At 35.7% G+C, this 19,536-nt stretch overlaps 1 protein-coding gene across 2 annotated transcripts in view; it reads left to right on the plus strand.

Annotated features, from left to right (window-relative positions):
• The window catches only part of LOC149302589 (tyrosine-protein phosphatase non-receptor type 3-like), a 49,131-nt gene that overhangs the window by 15,429 nt on the left and 14,166 nt on the right, over positions 1 to 19,536 (plus strand). The window contains exons 2-13 of one of the 2 annotated variants that reach the window (XM_089482247.1): positions 4,658 to 4,765; positions 6,148 to 6,190; positions 6,678 to 6,756; positions 7,851 to 7,895; positions 9,247 to 9,299; positions 10,485 to 10,605; positions 12,433 to 12,520; positions 14,817 to 14,905; positions 15,281 to 15,344; positions 16,019 to 16,191; positions 18,135 to 18,269; positions 18,541 to 18,717. In XM_089482247.1, coding sequence (XP_089338373.1) covers positions 4,658 to 4,765; positions 6,148 to 6,190; positions 6,678 to 6,756; positions 7,851 to 7,895; positions 9,247 to 9,299; positions 10,485 to 10,605; positions 12,433 to 12,520; positions 14,817 to 14,905; positions 15,281 to 15,344; positions 16,019 to 16,191; positions 18,135 to 18,269; positions 18,541 to 18,717 — 1,175 coding nt within the window. The remainder of the gene's footprint in view (positions 1 to 4,657; positions 4,766 to 6,147; positions 6,191 to 6,677; positions 6,757 to 7,850; positions 7,896 to 9,246; positions 9,300 to 10,484; positions 10,606 to 12,432; positions 12,521 to 14,816; positions 14,906 to 15,280; positions 15,345 to 16,018; positions 16,192 to 18,134; positions 18,270 to 18,540; positions 18,718 to 19,536) is intronic. The other variant, XM_089482248.1, reaches the window with a different exon arrangement.

Here is a 19,536-nt window from a genome sequence, read left to right on the forward strand (position 1 = left end):
TTTATGGGGAAATAAAATTTTTTACTACTATATACATGTTGTGTGATTTATGGGTTGCTTCAAACCAGGTATTCATGGGTAGCGTAACTTGTCCTGTAAAAAATATATATATTTATATATATATGTTTCCTTAGTTAAAGTCTAAGCTGTTTCTATGGTTGTAACTATAACAAAAGTACACAATTTAGCCTAGCCTCCCACGGGGAAAAATGTGTCCCGATCAGCATGCAAAAGATGTATTTTTTTTTCTTTCGGTATATCATTGTGGAACTTTTTTTTTGTCTGATGCAGGTAACTGTCATGCCAGTGAAAAAATAGTAATTTAGAGAGAGTGTTATTTTGTTGTGTTGAGTAATGCCTCATTCTCCATTTTCTAAAGCTTTCTGTGTGTGACAGTGAAGTAAAAGTGTTTGCTCAACATTGCTTGAGCAGGAAAAAATACAGTGTTTTGTGATTTTTTTTAATTAGGTAAGCATAATATATTGTTTGACATGTTAACACTTTTTAGTTATATGCGATTTTTGTTTGTTTTCAAGTGTTTTGACAATGCTTTGAACACTCAATTTACACGTGGTCCTTGTCAATTTGTCAACAAATAAGAGAAGATGAATAATTTATATTTTTTTCAAAATTGGCAAAATAAATTCATATATTCATACCGAACAATGAAAAAATGTAGTTGATATTCAGACATATCTGCCACACATTTCAGCAAAAAATATTGCAATTGTTCAATATTTTAATGGCTAAAGAATTTATATTAGACTCTGCCCAATTCTTAACTGTTTGTTCTTTGTTTTCATAGGGAATTAACCAGTGGGTTCTCCATACCTTCTCCCTATAATGAATGGTGTTGAGTTGTAATGTGAACTTGGACTTGCATGTGAACTTGCATGACATTGAAACAAGGAATTCGAATGGACTATGCTATTACATAAAATATAATTTTCGTTAGTTGGGATTCCTTTGTTGTTAGAGATACCATCCTTCCCAGCTTGCCTGGGACAGTATTGAAATTGGTGCTCTGACTCTTGGACTTACCTCATTATGTTTCGAAAATTCCTGGGCATCCTTTACCAATCCTATTTTGCAAATAGTGTCAGAGGTGTGTGTTAGTGTGAGTGAGTGTGTGATAATAAGTATGTAAGTATACACTCTCCTCTTTTTTTCCCTCTCATTTATATTTTATTTTGAAGCACACATAACAAAAGTTATAGTGTGATAAAGGTAATGGACCCCCAACACACTTAAAATTAAGGGGATAGCAGAGGCATTATTACACACTTGTCTACACCCACCAGACAAGAGTTGTTTTTCCCTCAGAAATCTTGTAGTACTGCCACAAATTCAAGGGATTCTGAGTAAACACGTGCAAACAAGGTTAACAATTATCTCCTTTTGCCTTTAAATCCACTTTATACATCTCCTGGGAACAAATGTCCGTTGTACTAGACAGCCTTTACACAAAGCATGGGACAGAGGTGCACAACCCAGATAACTGCTCTTAGACAGATGTTTCTTCCTTAATGGGACTTAAAAGGATGAGGATGAGGTTGGATATGGGTTTGCTGTGTGAAGCTTGGAGCAATTTGAGAAGCACACACAACAGTTATGGTTGGGTAAAGGTTATGGAAAACTGCTAGCACACATGCACATACCTAGACAACCAAAGTGACACAACTAGACACACACAAATATACCCAAAGACACATACTATATAGACAAATACTAACCTACCCGGACACACATGGTAACATACCCAAAAGAAGACATGTTCACATGCTAACATTCCCCCAAGACAAATGTTCACACACATATGTAGACACACACTAAAATACCCATAGACACACGCTCACACAGCCATACTAACATACCCAAAAACACATGTTTACACACCTAGACACACACTCTAATACACCTAGACATACGCACTAGCATACCCAAACAGATACACCCACACAGAGACGCACACAATAAACTCCCTGATCCTGTGAAGTAGAGGACTGCATTGGGAGGCAGGTCCCGCGGGACCCGTCAAAAAGCTTGCCGGGGCGGTCATTGCGAGAGCGGGCAGGAGCCAGAAAAAAATCAACGGGAGAGGGATTAAAAAAGCCGTCCCGCGCAGGGCTGTACTCTGAAGCATCAGCCATACTTTGAAGCAGATTGGTGACATACTACCACGCTGCTTCTGCGGGGCCACACAATTATGCTACATGACCCTGCTCAACCCTGTCTACTCTTGTAAATTAACGTGATAGAGGTAAGTCCGGGTGTCTGGACTTACCTCTTTTATCCTTAGAACGCCCAGAGAGTACCACGGTCTGTTTTATGTAGTTACTGTCTGAGCTATTGAACTAGAATTAATCTAATGTAATATATAATAAACACCTAATTTGTGGCCTTAGCGTTTACAAGCCGTAAAAGCAGTATCCCATACTATATTTAGTCAAGTGAAATTCCATTTACACCTTTGAGGGGAAAAGGGGCAGCTGCCCTGGGCTTTGGCTTACCTTAGGGGACCATGGCAGCAGTTGCTTAGGTCCCCTCAACAGCAGCCAGGCTGTGCAGCCGTTGACAAACACCTTTCCACTAGTGATTTCTTATTTTTGGTCTATGCATCTCCTAAATATGCAGAGTGCATGGCCATGACATGATATCCCAGAGCCTGGCATCAAGCAGGGGCACAGAGTACAAAGAAACAATGGCTAGTAGAGAAGTCACATCTGTTGTATCTAGGATGAAGGGGTCTATGTCGTAGATATGTGTTTTGTGGGGGGGCATATTTGGGGAGTCTTGCCCTTGATCCCATTTTTATAATTATTTAAAGACAACCCTGACAATGGGCCGTATAGGATTTAGAGATTACCTGAAAGTATTCTCACAGGTACATTAATTAAAAATGGACTTTAGTGGTCTGGTCTGTAGTGTGAAATTGAGTTAAAAGTCCTGATATAATTTATGTTGCTTTCATTACCAATTCTGTAACATTTGCACCTGAACACGTGCGACCATTAATCTGTAAATAAAATGCAGGATTCATATTTTAAACTATATATTAAAAATGTATTTTACTATTGCATGGCAACTGTCTATCAGGACCATTGCTTGTTTCACATGACAATTAAGAATTTCCTTTACAAATAGGGAGTGTCCCAATAAAGGGAACTATTTTATGAGACTGATCACTCTTTGCAATAGTGACATAACCCCTTTTAGGGATGTATTAAAACGGAATATTTTATTTGTCAATATAGTAAGCCCCTTTGTGCAGAAGACCTGCTGTTTCATTTGACCATCCACATCCTAAAATCAACTATGACTACAATCTTAAAGCATTTCTTGGTAACCACGAGTTCATTACATTTATCTCTGCATGTTTATAACATGCCTCTTAAGTGGAAGAAGTTCTAAGGCAGGGAAAGACTGGGGATGATTTGGCAGGCCAAGTACAGCGGCTACCAAATGAAAGCTAGGTAACTGTGTGCAGTGGGGCATATTCAGCTGGCCCATTAGACATTTGCTCAACTATCCAAAGATTAATGGGAAAGGGATCCAACACCACAAATCACTCTCACACTGATATAAAGGGTAGCTGGCCTAGCAGTGGGAAGCACCAGCACGCTTAACTTTTTTTGAGACTAGGATCAGTGCTATAATTTTAAGACCCCCCACTTTTCAAGCTCATTTCAGGCCGGGATGGGCACATTTAAGCTACAGCGTATTATAATTATCTCATGTATTAAAAGTACAAATGACAATGTCTGACTGAATGAATGGGGAATGTATTATTATGGTGCATTTCAAATATAGTGAGAGAGATATACTGTATACAGTCATGTGAAAAAGAAAATACACCCTCTTTGAATACTATGATTTTAAATATCAGGAACGATCCATCATCTTTTCCTTAGCAGGTTTAAATATTAGGTAAATACAAGCAACCTCAGATAAACAATACGTGACATATTACTCAGTGTCAAGATTTATTCAACAAAAATAATGCCAAAATGGAGAAGCCATAGCATTTAAAGAAGGTGTACTTGCTTTTTCACATGGTGTATATATACACACACACAGTACTGTGTGACCTGCCTAATACTGTATACACAGTACTATATATAATATTGGTATAACCTAGTCAGCTAAGCACATAGTGGGAGTCCTTATGTTCTCAGTTTTTGAACCTCTTTTCTTATTTTCTTTATCTCTGAGTTGTTATACCTAATTGCCACCCAATTAGAGATTTTTTTTCTTCTGTTGTTTTAAAATGCTCTGTCAGTCATTGAAACCTTATAAATTAACAGCAGAAAACATAGCCAGATTTGTTTTGCCTTAATAGCTCATTCAAATAAGCAACCTGCATTTACTTGTAAGCACGAAATTAATTACCAGTGGTGAGCCACACTGTCATATAACATACCACCAGTTCTATGTGCTAAAGTCCATGACACATTTCCCATGACGGCTAATGTGACCATTAATTACACATTAAGGATTACACATAAGAAGTTATTCTAGGGCTATCTGATGAAATAAGTGCAATCATAACAATTTGCCAAATATTACTACTACCTACTTAGCTTTTTCATCTTCATCTACCTTGATCCTATTTGTTTATTTAGGAACAAGTTTGTTTATTAAATTGTGTTTGTCCTAGAAACAAGATAATGGGCAAGCTCTACTGGACATGGTCTACAACCACTTAAGCGTGAAAGAGCGAGAATATTTTGGATTACAGAACACCGAAGATTCAATGGACTCGCATGTAAGTGTGCCTTGCAACCATTTGAGAAGTAACTACCCAGTGTGTCCAGTTTATCTACCGATGCTACTTTTCATGCGCAGTAGGCATGTATTGAAACAGCTAATTTACCATAGGGGGATCTGTTAAAATCAACCTTTTATATTATTGAATTTATGTTTGTTTCCTATTTCATGAATTAACATATCCATTTGTCTGTAATTTCTGTATTACACAAAAAAATTTTTACTACTCTTACTTTATGGTTTATATTAGTTGTATAAAATACAAAGCATACATACTGCCTTCATAATGGAGAAAAGCCGAGTAAGAAGTCAATAAACCGTAAATACTTTAAATTGTCTTTTTGCAAAATTTGTCTTCAACCATTTTTTCTATAATATGTTTTTTTGCTTGTATTAATAGCAAGCAGAATTTTTGTTTGAAATCATATTTATATTTTTAACACAATATTTACTAGTAATAAAATATAAAAAAAAGCCCTACTTTTTGCAAGTATTTTCGACTGCTAAAAAACAAAACAAAAAACACATGTTCATCGACAGCCCCCATGTTGATTAATAACAAATACTTAGCTTTCTAAGGGCAAGATACCTTTTAGCTTGATGGGCAGTGTTCATTTCGTTAAATATTATTTTATGTTTCTATTGGAAGAGGTGGAAATGGTTTTGAACCCTTTTCAAAAAAAATTAGTTCTAGTTTTTAAAAAAATATATATATTTTTAATATTTTAATAATTTTTGTTTTTATTTATTTGTTTTCTCACTGCTGTTGGTCATAAAGAATTCAAGGATTATACCACTGTAAAGTTTAAATGTAGTTTTGATTAAAGAAAATGGAGCTCATGATGACTATACGAAAATACGTGTCACGCCTTAATCTCCCTTAATAAACCTACTTTCTAACAGGCTTTCCTGCTAGTGGCACAAACAGGGTACAGTTGGGTTCATTGGTTGACCTGGCCATAAGGAGAAAAATTATTGTGAGTGAATTGCTGAACTTTCTGACTGAATGGATGTATTATTTGTTTTCTGGTTATATAGTTGAATACCGCCGCTTTTCCGCTGGTATGATAAATTAGGTCTTTTGACATATTTCAGTACCACTTCCTTGCTTTGTCTTTTAAATGTGTGGGTTCTTTTTTATTGACCGCAGCCGAAGTGTATTGTATGAACTATTAGTCTGATATAGAAAAAGGGAACATAAAAACAAAGAAAAATGTATTACAGCTAATGGAGTTCAATATGCCAGCAGATTGCAGTACTAATAAAATTATTAGAAACCAGAACACCTAACATGGTCCAGAATCCTCAATGCTGCTCTTTTGTTATTATATATATATATACACGCATCCAACTTTAGTTTTTGTTGTTTTCTTTATATAGAGATGGCTTGAACCAAATAAACCTATTCGGAAACAACTGAAAGGTATGTCTTTCTACTTACAAATGATACGAGTAAAATAATGCATGGCTAGCATGAAGCTATTCTGCCAGAAGAGGAGAGAGCTCCAAGTAGCCTGACTTGGGAAGTTCCCAGGTATGTCAGTACCTTCTACACTGGGACATCAGTGTCCATCTACCATAAATGAGATTGGCTTCTATTATTTCTGCTGGATGGGGGGCTCCTTTGTCCAAAGCCCTTCACACAACTAATCACTTCATATAAAAGTTAGCCTCAATGAATATTTAATTGACACAAAGGCACACAGGTTCCTGTGGGGTTTAATGCATAATAATAATACAAGTTATGATAGGTGAGGTCCCTTTAAATTTTTCTTTGCTGCCTCTGTGAATGCTGCTGGTTGTGTAGGTCCATGTGTGTGTCTGTGTGGGTGTATTATTTTTATAAATTATCTTTGTTAATTTACTGTGGTTTTTTTTATTACATGTTTTATTTTCCCTTACCATTAAAGGAGGATTTCCTTGCTCCCTTGTCTTTCGAGTTCGTTTCTTCATACCTGACCCCAACACATTACAGCAAGATCAAACCAGGTACTGTAATGTCTATTTAGTGTGTATATAATATATATTTATGTGAACCCATATCCTATTACTATAAGATCCAAAATAAATGTTAAAGTCCTGAGGTGTCCATCTCAAGGTTGGAATCCCTAACATGGCCCCGACGCGGTCATCTTCATTAATAATAATGAAGCCTTGGACCAGCTTCTGCGGTGGGCCCATAGCTCAGTTGTACATGAGACAAGTCATGGACCCAAGTAAAAATTGAAGCACAGCTGTTAATGGGACCCAGGGGACAGCTGCTATGGGCAAAGTAAGCAAGGGCTCTGGATTTTTGGTGAATTGAGGTGGATAACAGATGGAGAGAATCTGGTTTACCATGTAAGTTAGGTCTGAGCAGAGCATGGGATCTCACCACTATTGCCAATTATATCTCAGCCAAATTTAGATCCAGCTGTGCAAGTCAGTTAGGAAACTATGAAACGTATTAGCCTTTTTAGTAGAAAAATAAATTGTAGACCTAAATGTACAACTATGAGAATGAGAGCTTAAGGGATGCAAAGTATTCACTGGCAAGTTGATCTTCTGCAGGCTGCAGTAAGGTAATAGGGGGCCACTGATAATTCCGAGCATTCTGACTACATTTTTGTACAGCCAAGGGCTGAGATAGATGACTTTGCATCTCTTTAGAAGTACTGTTTCACATACTCTGCAATATTAAACACTTTTATAACTTAATGTAAGTCTTTAAAAGTGTGAATTTTTAGTCATAATTTTTGCTGGAACTCTTACTTGTCAAGTGATTGGTTGCTGCTGTAACAACTGAAAAAGAGCTTCTTAAATGTTTTCTGTGTTTTGTGTGATTAAACCTTTATCTGTTAGGGTTTATTTGCTTAATATATTGGCGTGCGCATTTGATGGTTTCCTTTAGTGGAACAGCATCCTTAGTGCAGATTATTTTAAAAACTGGATATACAACATTTTATTTAAAGAACTATATAACGCATGTGCTAATAAGCTTTATGGTTATATGTTTCCGGCTTCTACATTTAAAGCAGCTCCTATATTTTTTCTTCTTAATATGTATGATTTTTGTGTTTATATGTTTTTATTTTCTCTTGCAGGCATTTATACTTCTTGCAGCTAAAAAGTGATATTCTTGATGGGAGGTGAGAACTTTTTGTTCTTTGTTTTTATATGTGAATTCAACAGGTTAGAAACACACAGTTTTTCCACTTCCCTTTTCCTGTGATGACCCGTGGAACATGAATGTGCTTCAAATGATTTGTATTGTTAAAAATTTGAACTAAAGCATAAGAAATTCCATCCCAAATATACATATTCTGAATCTTATATATACGTATAATTATGATACAACCTAGCTAGTTTTGAACAGATGGTCCTTCAGAGACTAAATATTGACTTTATGCATAAGGTTTGCTTCCTTCAAATTCAAATATAGATATTTTCTATAACTGGAACAGTAGATTAGATGACATGTTATATCTGCCTATTTGATTCATCAATGAACAGAACATTTTAATTTTTTTTTATTACTACTGGTGTTGTTATTTCTAATTAACACTGATAAAAAATTGTAACTAGCAACACGACAAGCTTAATTTTATATGTATGTATGTATATATAAAAAGTATTACCGTATTGGCTCGGATATAGACCGCCCCTGTATATAGGCCGCACCCTAAAAGTTTGGTGCTTTTTTAAAGAAAAAGGGTTTTTTTCTTTAAAAAAGCACCAAAAAAACTGTCTCCCCGCCCCTGAGATATGCTGCCACTGTCCTCCCCCCCCGAGATATGCTGCCACTGTCCTCCTCCCCCCCGAGATATGCTGCCACTGTCCTCCTCCCCCCGAGATATGCTGCCACTGTCCTCCTCCCCCCCCCGAGATATGCTGCCACTGTCCTCCTCCCCCCCCCCCGAGATATGCTGCCACTGTCCCCCCCCGAGATATGCTGCCACTCTGCCCCCCCGACTTACGCGTAAACAACATCCGCTGAGTGCCGGCACCGGAAGTTGTATACGCGTATTGCGTAGATGTCCCCTGCCGGCCCCGCAAGACACCCGGGAGTCTGCTCTGGTAAGTCTTGGGGGAGAGGTAAAACGCATCGTGCGGACGGTCACCGGCTGCAGCGATGCGGGTAAACAACCTCCGCAGCCGGTGACCGTCCGCACGATGCGCTTAGACAACCTCCCGTGCCGGCACCCCCCCCCCCCCGTGGAAAGTGCTGGCAGGGGAGGCTGTCTGAGCATATCGGAGAGTAGGATGCAGGTCCCCTGCACCGCTGCGGGGGATCTGTATCCTAACCCCGCTGGACTGCATGTCCCGGGCATCGGGCGCTAGACCGCAAATATAGGCCGCACCCCCACTTTAAAGACTTAAAGTGGGGGAAAAAAGTGCGGCTTATATTCGAGCCAATACGGTATATGTGAAGTTAAATTCATCTTTTGAAATGATACATGTGATTTTGATGTAAAATATGAAATATTTATTGTCACTTAGGTTAGCGTGCCCGCTGAACTCTGCTGTTGTGCTGGCCTCCTATGCTGTACAATGTAAGTAGTTTTATAGTGGTAAATTGGGAAGCCTTGATTTTTTTAAAGTGACTTTTGCACCTTAGGCGGAACACAGGGAAGCACCACCAGCTGCCCCCTCAACACCATCCTTTAATGGTGCGTGGCTCTGGGCAGAATTGAGTCAGTAAGGGAGTCCTGACCCTGGGTTGGCTCGGGTGATTAGTGATCTCCCTATTAGCAGGCCCGCTGAACAGGGATGCTACAGAAAACATTTTTTAAGTAAATTTATGTCTCAGAGACATGAGCAAACAATCTTATCATATTTTTGTTGATTTTCCATGTGCCAAAAGATAACATTCTGGCAATCTCAACAGTAGGGTGGAGAAGTGGCCACCAATTTTGGGTAATGACAATTGCCCTGACTCATTTTTTAATGTTGGCAGACACTGTCAAAGTAACTTTTTTTACTTATATATCTCACTTAAGAAAAGAGTGAGTGTGCTTAGCATGGCTTGTTAGGTTAGCATGAGATATGAGTAAAAGCTGTAACGTCACAAAAGGAAAGTGTTTGTTTTGTTGTGTTGGGAATATGTTAATAGTGACATAAAGCTTTTGCAATAGATTGCAATTATATACACCTCGATGTGCGGCCGCACATATCCAGGAGGTGGCCTCACGTCGGTTAAATGTAACAAACTGTCTGCTACCTCTGTGTAACCTTACTACATGGGCAGATAATCAATGGTTGTTTTCAGATAGTAACCACAAATAATAACAAAACAGGGTTTAATAGTTAGTATGTTGCTATTGGTTCTTGTAATGTAGCCTTTCTAGCTATCCCGGATTTTGGGAGATCATGAACATAAAAATACATCTTAAAGTAGGATGGAAAATTATGTATGGGATACCTAATGAGTGACAACTGCTTGCCAGTGATGCATATAGATGTTGGCTACAGTTTTAGTGATATGCTATCTTAGTTACATAACAAAGACAATCTACATCCAGTCCAAGCAGGAGAACACCAGTTGGCCAACGTTATACAATGTTTTGATGCTCTGTCAGATCTCACTGTATTCATTTGAAAGGGTTCCTTCATAAGCACATTTGACAATAACATTTTTGACCCATGATTATGATTTTTTCATATCAATAGCAAACATAATTTCTGATGTGTATTCTTCCTGTTTAGATTTTCAACATGTTTTTCTTTTCTTTTAACAGCTGAACTTGGAGATTATAATTCCTCAGTACATCTTCCAGGACACCTATCAAGTCGAAATTTTATTCCAGGTCAAGACAATGAATTCATAAACAAAGTAGAAACACTGCATGAACAACACAGGTGAACATTTTAAATGGCTTGGCAGGATTTAGGATATTTTTAAGAACTTTATGCATGACATCAGATCAAGCCAAGGTGCCAATTTTTTTTAATAATCCAATGTATGTTTTTGTATTTTGATGTAGAGAGGATAGGGATATTAAAAAAAAAAGTACATGGAAAAGGGAGGACTATTGCCTGTCTTAATATTAGTAAGAGAAAGCTGTATAACTGGACGCTAAAATAAAAATTGCCATTATATGCTATGTATGAGTGAGGGTTCAGCCAGCCAACATCATCCCGTGGACTAAAGAACTTGTACCACAATTTACAATAGCCCTTCAGGTCAAAAGATATATGTTAAAGCATAGAATTTAGCAGCACATAAGACCCACTGGGCCTATCTAGTCTGCTCATTTTTCCTGATCTAGATACCCAGACTTCAATCAGTCCTTGGTCTTGTCTTAGATTCAGAATATATTTATGCCTATCCAAGGCGTTGTTAAATTCCCCTACTGTATTAGCTTCTACCACATCTGATGGGAGGCCATCAGACGACCCTCCAGTTTTAAACTATGACCTCTTGTTCGAACATCTCTCCTCTGAAATAAACATACCACCTGTACTTTTTTAATTCATTTTTCTATTTAAATGTTTCTATCATAGCTCTCCACTCTCTCTTCTGTCCTCCAAGATATAAATTTTAAGATCTTAAAAACTTAAGCCTTTCCTGATGATATGTTTTATCCTACAAACCATTTTAGTAGCCCTATGAACTTTCTTCAATGTGTCAGTATCTACATGGTCTGTAGTAGTAGGTGTTACATTTCCAACAAGCCCATTTGGGCATTCATGCACTGTAGATAAGTTGTAGGGGTAGTGTAAATTGTTGTGTCATTGAAACAAATGGTGAGGTTTGGACACATCCTTCCAAATCTTCCAGACCAGTATACAAAGTCAAATTGCCTTGTCGGTGTCCTTTTTACAGTTCCAACCATTCGACAGGTCAGGTGGCACCCATGAAAGGTGCTTTGATAATACAGAAGTGACATTTTCATGACTCTTAGAATAATAATTAGATACATTACATTATCACCATAGCAATGAGTAGAATGCACTAATCAGTTGTACCGTTTTATTGATTGCTATAGTGATCAGTTTTAAAGCTGTAACACCAGAACAACTATTCATTTAAAAAATCCAGCATTTTATACATACTGACTTCATTCTGGTTTATTGTCCACAATCTATTGTTCTAAACATTTAACATACCTCATAACTGGTACAAAAATCAAGAATGAGGAGGAGGTTAGCATACGGAGGTTGAAAAGAAATATTTAAATCCCTGAACCATTGTAAAGCGATTAGCACAAAATAGTCTATATCTTGTGCTAATCGCTTTACAATGGTTTGTAAATGTAATTGTTTTCATTAAGAATAGTTGAGAATGCTGCTGTTACAATGACTCTGCTGAACATAATTATTGCAATACACAATATACTTAGCAATTCTGCACCTAAATAATTAGGTTAGTGAAATACCGCAGAATTTTATTCTGCAGTGATATTCTAAAAGGGAATTAACTGATGGACTAAGAAGCTTCATTGCCATAACAGCAGAAAAAAAAGACTTGTTACTTTTATTTTATTGGAAAAGTACCTCCAATATGTAGATTACTCTTACAGTGTATTAGCGGCAAGTACACAGAGAGTCCATTCAGTCTATCAATATATTAATTAAATTTACAGCTCATGTTTGCTTGTTTATAGGTTTTTTTGTAGACTTGTAGTTTAGTAGGAATACAAATAAAAGATAAGAATTTTGATAACCTTTCCTCTTCTTTTCCAGTGGTCTTGGACAAACAGAGGCTGAATCATGCTACATCAACATTGCGAGAACGCTTGAATTCTACGGAGTTGAAATGCACAGTGGTAGAGTATGTTTGATTTATATGTATTTAACATTTAGGAAATACAGGAAAATTGGTTGGCGAACTTGATTTGGAAATATAACACTGTTAGGATGCACTCTCGCTCCTTAAACACCATTCATAGAATTATCTCCTTTGTTTGCAATTATATATATCAAGCCTCAGCAAAAAACTGTGATTTAAAAAAAAAATACATGCATTGTTTTTTCCCTTTCTCTACATAAACTACATCAACTACTATCTTTTCTTTTTGTTAAAATTAATTGTAGAAAGATTTCTATGTATAATTTGTGCACAATATTATTTAGAATCCAGTAATCCTGTGTCTTAATGACAGTTTCTGACCACTTGTCTTGATTGTTTGGAGACAGTCACAGTATTGCTGTTTAAGTGATATATCACAAATAATTGGATATGTGCAATCCATATAAAAAAAACAAAACATTATGGAAATTTCACACTTATTCTATGCATGTTTAAAATGGTATGATATAGGCATTTTTTAATTCCAATAATTTTATTGAGTCTCAAACACAAGTCAAAGATGAAGAGTAATATATCATCAATAAGACGGGTATAGAGAAAAAACGTAATAATGATTTAAAGGACACATGAGCAAAGGACATGATATCCACATTTGTACTTAAACAAAATAAGAAATCCTCTCCAGATAGGCATATAGAATTTATATACATTGACCCATGTGTGATTAAAAGGGTGTTCTTGTGATTCCTTGAACCATTACTATTATGTGGAATATTTTTTAATTTATTTTTTTGCTTTCTAGCTAAATGTTGCATGCCAAATAATGTGTAGACAAAAAGCGATCTCTTCCATGGGCAAGAAACTAGGATGGCCCAACATTTCCTACAGATTTACAAACCAGCCTCTTCCATGGAGCAGGCACTTGCTCACCCTCCCTACAGTTCAATGCCAAAATCCTACATATATTAATTACGGACATGCTTTCCATACTCACTCGAAATTCTTATCAATCTTCCCTCAAAACGTGCTCCTCACAGCTATTTAACAATACCAGGGTTACTGCTTTTATTGTCATCCACTGCATATCTACTGCAAAAATACCTTAATCCACAAACTGAATGTTGTTTACAGAACATTCTCCATCACTATTATAGCCAGTCTATCGATTTTATTTGATATATTTAATACAGACACGTTTTGTACTAGCGCTTTCTTCCACTTCTTTAATACTTATCCTCTCCTTTTATTTTCTTCTTCTTTCTTCCTCTCTTTTCCAGTTTCTTGTGAATTGATAACATTAAATACGAAATACATATTTATATATCTACATCTGTCTATTATTCATCTATGTTTTTAAGACATTGAGGGTTATATAGAAAAATTCACCATCTTATCGCCATAACAGCCAATGGTGATTCTGCTCATGGGACCATACCATTGGTTGATCGTGAAAAGATCACTTTTCAGGCACCGTAATCAAGTGTTAACGCGTAACCTTATAGCGTCAGATTTAAACATGAACCAGACCACCTTTCTTTTTTGTTCACTGTTCTCATTCTTCAGCAATGAATGGAAACAGATAACACCAGAATTTCTGACATGGTTAAATTGCACCATCTAGAGTTCATGTTATTTTTGTTTGCTAAACTTTGTGGTGTGCATGAGACATTTCTGTGGGGTCTTTTTATTAGGCTGAAAACATACCAACACCCCCTTCCAAACCATGTACTTTACATTGCCTTAATGTTATGGCTTTATGACTAGGACTTGCTTGATTAAATTAATTCTGCGTTGCTCTGAATCATGTTGGTGTTTGGTGTATGCCTTTTCTATGCTCGTTTTGACCTAGATTACTTCTTCGGCTTGGGTATTTAATGTATACCTTGCTTGCATGCTGCTATTGGCTCATGAACCTTTATGTTATGTAATTTAGTTGGGTATTACACACGCACAGCTGTAGTTTCATAGTGAATATTGGTTCATCTTGGTAATAAAAAATGATACAGCATGCACTGCAGCATTTATCTTTGTGCTAAAGCTGTATAAAATAGAATTATCATGTATGCGGTGGGTCAGAGAAGATCGCATCTCGTAGCTGTGTTTAGGTTGACTGCCTCGTCCTGAAGCATTTCGATATGTTAGCTACCTTCAATACTTTATGCTTGACTTTAGTTTGCCACTGATGTATATAATTATGAATTGTTTATAGAGATGCTGTTGTTTAATTTCATTGGGTCAAAATATATGTTGCTGTAGCAGTAAAGAATAGATGATTCTAATATATATATTTAAAAATATGTATTCCTTTTTATTGTAGGATCTCCACAATTTAGATCTGCTAATTGGAATTGCTTCTGGAGGTATAGCTGTATACAGAAAACTAATTTGCACCAGTTTCTACCCCTGGTTAGTATTTGTTTTTTATATATATATATATATATATATATTTCCTGTGTTATGAATGCTGTAATTCAGTGGTAGCTGAGATTTAAAAATATCATACAATCACACACAGAGTATATCTGTTAAGATTCCTATGGAACACAAGATGTTATATATTGTTTTAACAAAATACTCTTTACAAAGAGCCACAATCCACTGGTTCTAAGAAACTACGGTGCCTTTATTTTCCTAAGCTTAATAATAATTTACATCCTGCATGTCTGTATTGTATGCCAACTAGATGTATACATTTACGATACTGCCTACAGTAGCATAAATTAGCTTAGCTCTTGTATTTATTAAAGCATTTTATTAATAGTATATTTTTATTTTATTTAGGGTAAATATTCTGAAAATCTCTTTCAAAAGAAAAAGGTTTTTCTTACAGCAGCACACAAAAAATGTAAGTATCTCTTCTCTTCTTATCTTTTAATCTTAACATTCATGATACTATTTATTACCAGGGCCAGATGGTTAATGAGCGGGACGGCCCTGGCACTTTAAGGCCAGTGGCCACCTGATGACAGAAAGGTGCCCGTTGGCTGGAAATGCACAATGGCACGGTTCATGTTTATGCTCATGTAGCATGCAACCAGGCATATCCAGACGCTTCATATATTTTAACCTTGTGGAAACCCATGGTGTGCTTCTGCCCACTTGCCATAGAAACAAATAATGCAGCAACAGAAATCAAGAAATCATTATGGCGTTACCTGTTATGCCTAAACTGCAGAGTGACCACCGACTCAGTTCTGGCAGATTTTGCATGTTCAGCTGGACCCAACTGATGTATATCTTTAGTTCAGTAGTTAAATTTGATTGTTAGTGAATAAACTTGGTTTGTTTAATAAACGAATACTCTGAAAAGCAGGTTATTCTATAAAAATTAGTTTAAGATATACAATGTGTTTTGTCTCATAAAATATGTTTCAACATTTTTAATGTTAGGAATTATTTATTGTATAGTGGTGGAAGAACCATATGAGAAATCTTCATTATATATATTTTTTTTAAATTTTAGAATATTGAAAGTGTGTGATGTTTGCTATTTATTTATTTTACATTTCTTTATTTCAGAATGAATGCAGAGATCAGATTATTGCCTTCAATATGTTAAATTACCGGTCGTGCAAGAACCTCTGGAAATCTTGTGTGGAGCATCATACGTTTTTTCAGACAAAGAGATCACTACATTACGAAAAGAAGCTTGTGTCTAATTACTGGACGTTGGGCACATTTAATCAAGCAAAGTATGAACTATTTTTGTTCTCCCTTTCTTTGGCAGATATTTCTTAGACATGTAAAATAGTTACATAGTTAATGAGTTTAAAAAAAAAGACATGTCTGTCACGTTCAGTCTTCCGATGATGATCCAGATGAAGGCAAAAAGTAAAAACATATCCATTTTGACCCCAACAGGCAGCCTTCAGGGTAAACAAAAAACCCTGTTTCGCCATGGGCTCATAATTAAATACTGCCATTTATAACCCAATTTATAACCCTGCATAACTTGCTGTTGTCTTACAGACAGACAGAGATGCATGTACATTATTGTGTTATATATTTTTTAAGATTCTGGTACTTTATCATCAATTCATTATTTTTTCATATAAATCACATATAAATGATATAAAAGCTTTCATATATAGACCCAGATTCCTCTTTATTATATATATATATATATATATATATATATATATATATATATACTTTCTTTCTTTCTTTTTTCTTTCTTTCTCCATGAACGCATAAAAGGAAGCACTCATGGGTCATAAATCCACCAAAATGTTTGAAATAATATCATATATACAAACATTCAAGCATCCTTTTGTTTACCAATATATCCTGCTTTCTGCTCACTGTTCTCACATTTGCCTAATCCACCATTCCGTCCATAGTGATTTTGTTTGGATGAGTGCTCATCCAATTCACTGTTACATTTATAAACATTAAACTGCATTTTCCAAACGCTTGCATTTTCTTCCAGTTGATCTAAATGATTTGCCATTTGGATTATCCCATCTGTTCCAGCAATTGTACACCATATTGCAGATATTTGTGTTATCAGCAAAACAGAGTACCCTCCCTTCAAGACATAAACATATTGCAAAGAACATATTTTTCTGCGTCACTGCAAAAATGTTGTAATTTTGGTGTATTTTATCAACATATATTTATTTGATATGTCTGTATCAAAGTGTTTTTTTTTTCTTTCTTTCTATATTTTTTCCAGGCTCTAAACTTCTCACAAAACACTTTAGATAACATTAATTGAAATTAGGAATAACACCGTGAATAAAGCAAAAAATACGTGCTTCTATGGTGAAGTGTAATTAATAAAAATAAAAAAGTGATAAATGAATCAGTATACAAAATGATACTTCCCAAAAAGCGACCGTAGCTGCCCAAACGACACTCTTCCTCAAAGTGTAAAAATATGAACAAACCAAAAATGGATGGGGCGCAGGTACATATAAGAGGGAAGAAAAAAACACAATATAGTGTAGATGGTATGTTCAATATGGTGATAAAGTGATATGTTGCACTCACAAATAAAGAAGGTGATTCAAACCCATCAGCATGGAATATGTAAAGTTCTTTAATAGTTCTTCATATAAAAAACCAACTAAAAATGGTGCAATATCGTAAGGTAAAATATAGATGTAACAATAAGGATGCACTCACAAATTTTCATGCACAAAAGTGCATATGCAGGCGTTTGGTATAAAAGTCCACCACATGAAGAACTATTAAAGAACTTTACATATTCCATGCTGATGGGTTTGAATCACCTTTTCTTTCACCATATTGAACATACCATCTACACTATATTGTGTTGTTTTTTTCTTCCCTCTTATATGTACCTGCGCCCCATCCATTTTTGGTTTGTTCATAACATTAATTGAGTCAGATGTGCTAGTTCACTAGAATGGAGTTGATGTTTTAATTTCCAACTGTTAATTCCTCTATTGTATTACGAGTATTCCGGTAGCAGTTTCTGTGCATCGTGAGACATTAGGTTAGGTAAGAAAAAACTGTACTATAGTCTTAAAATGTAACCATTAATTTACAGTCTCCTGAAAGCTTTAACCCTCTTTAGATATTTGATTTCTTGTTAAACATTTGTTTATGCATATGGCAAGGGACTTTGTTTCTACTTGGGTTATTTCACTTTTTCTCATTACAATATCAGGTGTGCCAGCAGCCAACTGTGTAGAAAAGTGATTGGCGGAATGGTATGGAACACTGATTTAAGAAGGTCTGTGTCTGCGGAGCATCTGGAGACCAAAAGCTTACCTTCCCGATCGCCACCAATAACCCCAAACTGGTAAATAGTTTGTTCTTTATTTTTCGATGTTGTCTCTGTTAGTCAAATTGTTAGGTTACATACTACTTGTTTGGTTCTGTCCACCCATTGTACAGCGCTACGGACTTTGATGGTGCTATATAAAACAATAAATAATAATAAAAAGGAAGAGATTTTTTTAAAACATGCAATTCTCTTAATTTTTTTTGCTATTTGTGTGTGTTTGTTGAGTTCTCCTCTACAAAGTCCTACAAATGTTTTTTTTTTTTTTCATTTTCACAAATTTCTTCAGGCGGAGTCCAAGGTTACGCCATGTTATTAGGAGGCCACAGCATTCCTCTGCTGATAATCTCGCCAATGAAATGACGTATGTAACGGAAACAGAGGACGTGTTCTATACATACAAAGGTTCCCCAACATCAAAAGACAGTGATTCTGAGTTCTTTCAAAATCGCAGTCCTCATAGTAGGTATGGGAATTTTTTGTCTACATTTTTAATAAAGTAGTTGCAATGCGTATCGTACAGGTTATGTTAAAAATATAGGGATATAGTGATGTAAATATGTATAGAATATACAGAAGTCAATGTAATACTTTATTCATGAGTAGTTGTTTAATATATTTGTGTGTATTTCTTTTTTAAATGTATACCCTTAGCATAAATATTTGTTTAATATTGTTCCCAAACTTCAGTGTTGTTTGATGAATAGTGAAATTTGAATTTTGGTGAACAGTGTCCTTGGTCTTGAATGTCTTTTTTTTTTATTTATTTATTATTATTTTTTTTTTAAAGAAAATATACATATACTGTACAACACAGCACTGTGGAATATAATGGCACTATATAAATCTAATGCATATTAATAATGCTTAAGCATGTTTATCACAAATAACATTTATTTATGTTTCCTTTTTTTCTTTCACTTGCTTAATGATTCTTTTAACTTTTTAGGTCATCAGATCAAGATTCTCCAAAGTAGGTTACTCTTTGAATGATATCAAATGTCTTACTATAATATGATTTACTAGTTTGAATAATATCAAGTGTCTTACTAAACCATGATAGTTTGAATGTCACAATATCGTTTTCCTCTCAAATGGCTGTATAGTTAGTTTTGTAATGATGTAATTTAATACTCAAAGGTACACATTAATGCAAATGATAGCTCTATGGTCCCTATAAATGTATGTGTTGTCCCTTTTGCAAATACATTGGGGGTTCCTCCAAATCCTTCCATATTGATTTGCTCATTCCTCCACCCCTCCAGCTTATATGCTTTGCAGGCGA

Source organism: Sceloporus occidentalis, unplaced genomic scaffold (genome assembly GCF_023333645.1).
Source record: "Sceloporus occidentalis isolate IW3139 unplaced genomic scaffold, rSceOcc1.0.p SCAF_18, whole genome shotgun sequence".
NCBI classification, from domain to species: Eukaryota; Metazoa; Chordata; class Lepidosauria; order Squamata; family Phrynosomatidae; genus Sceloporus; species Sceloporus occidentalis.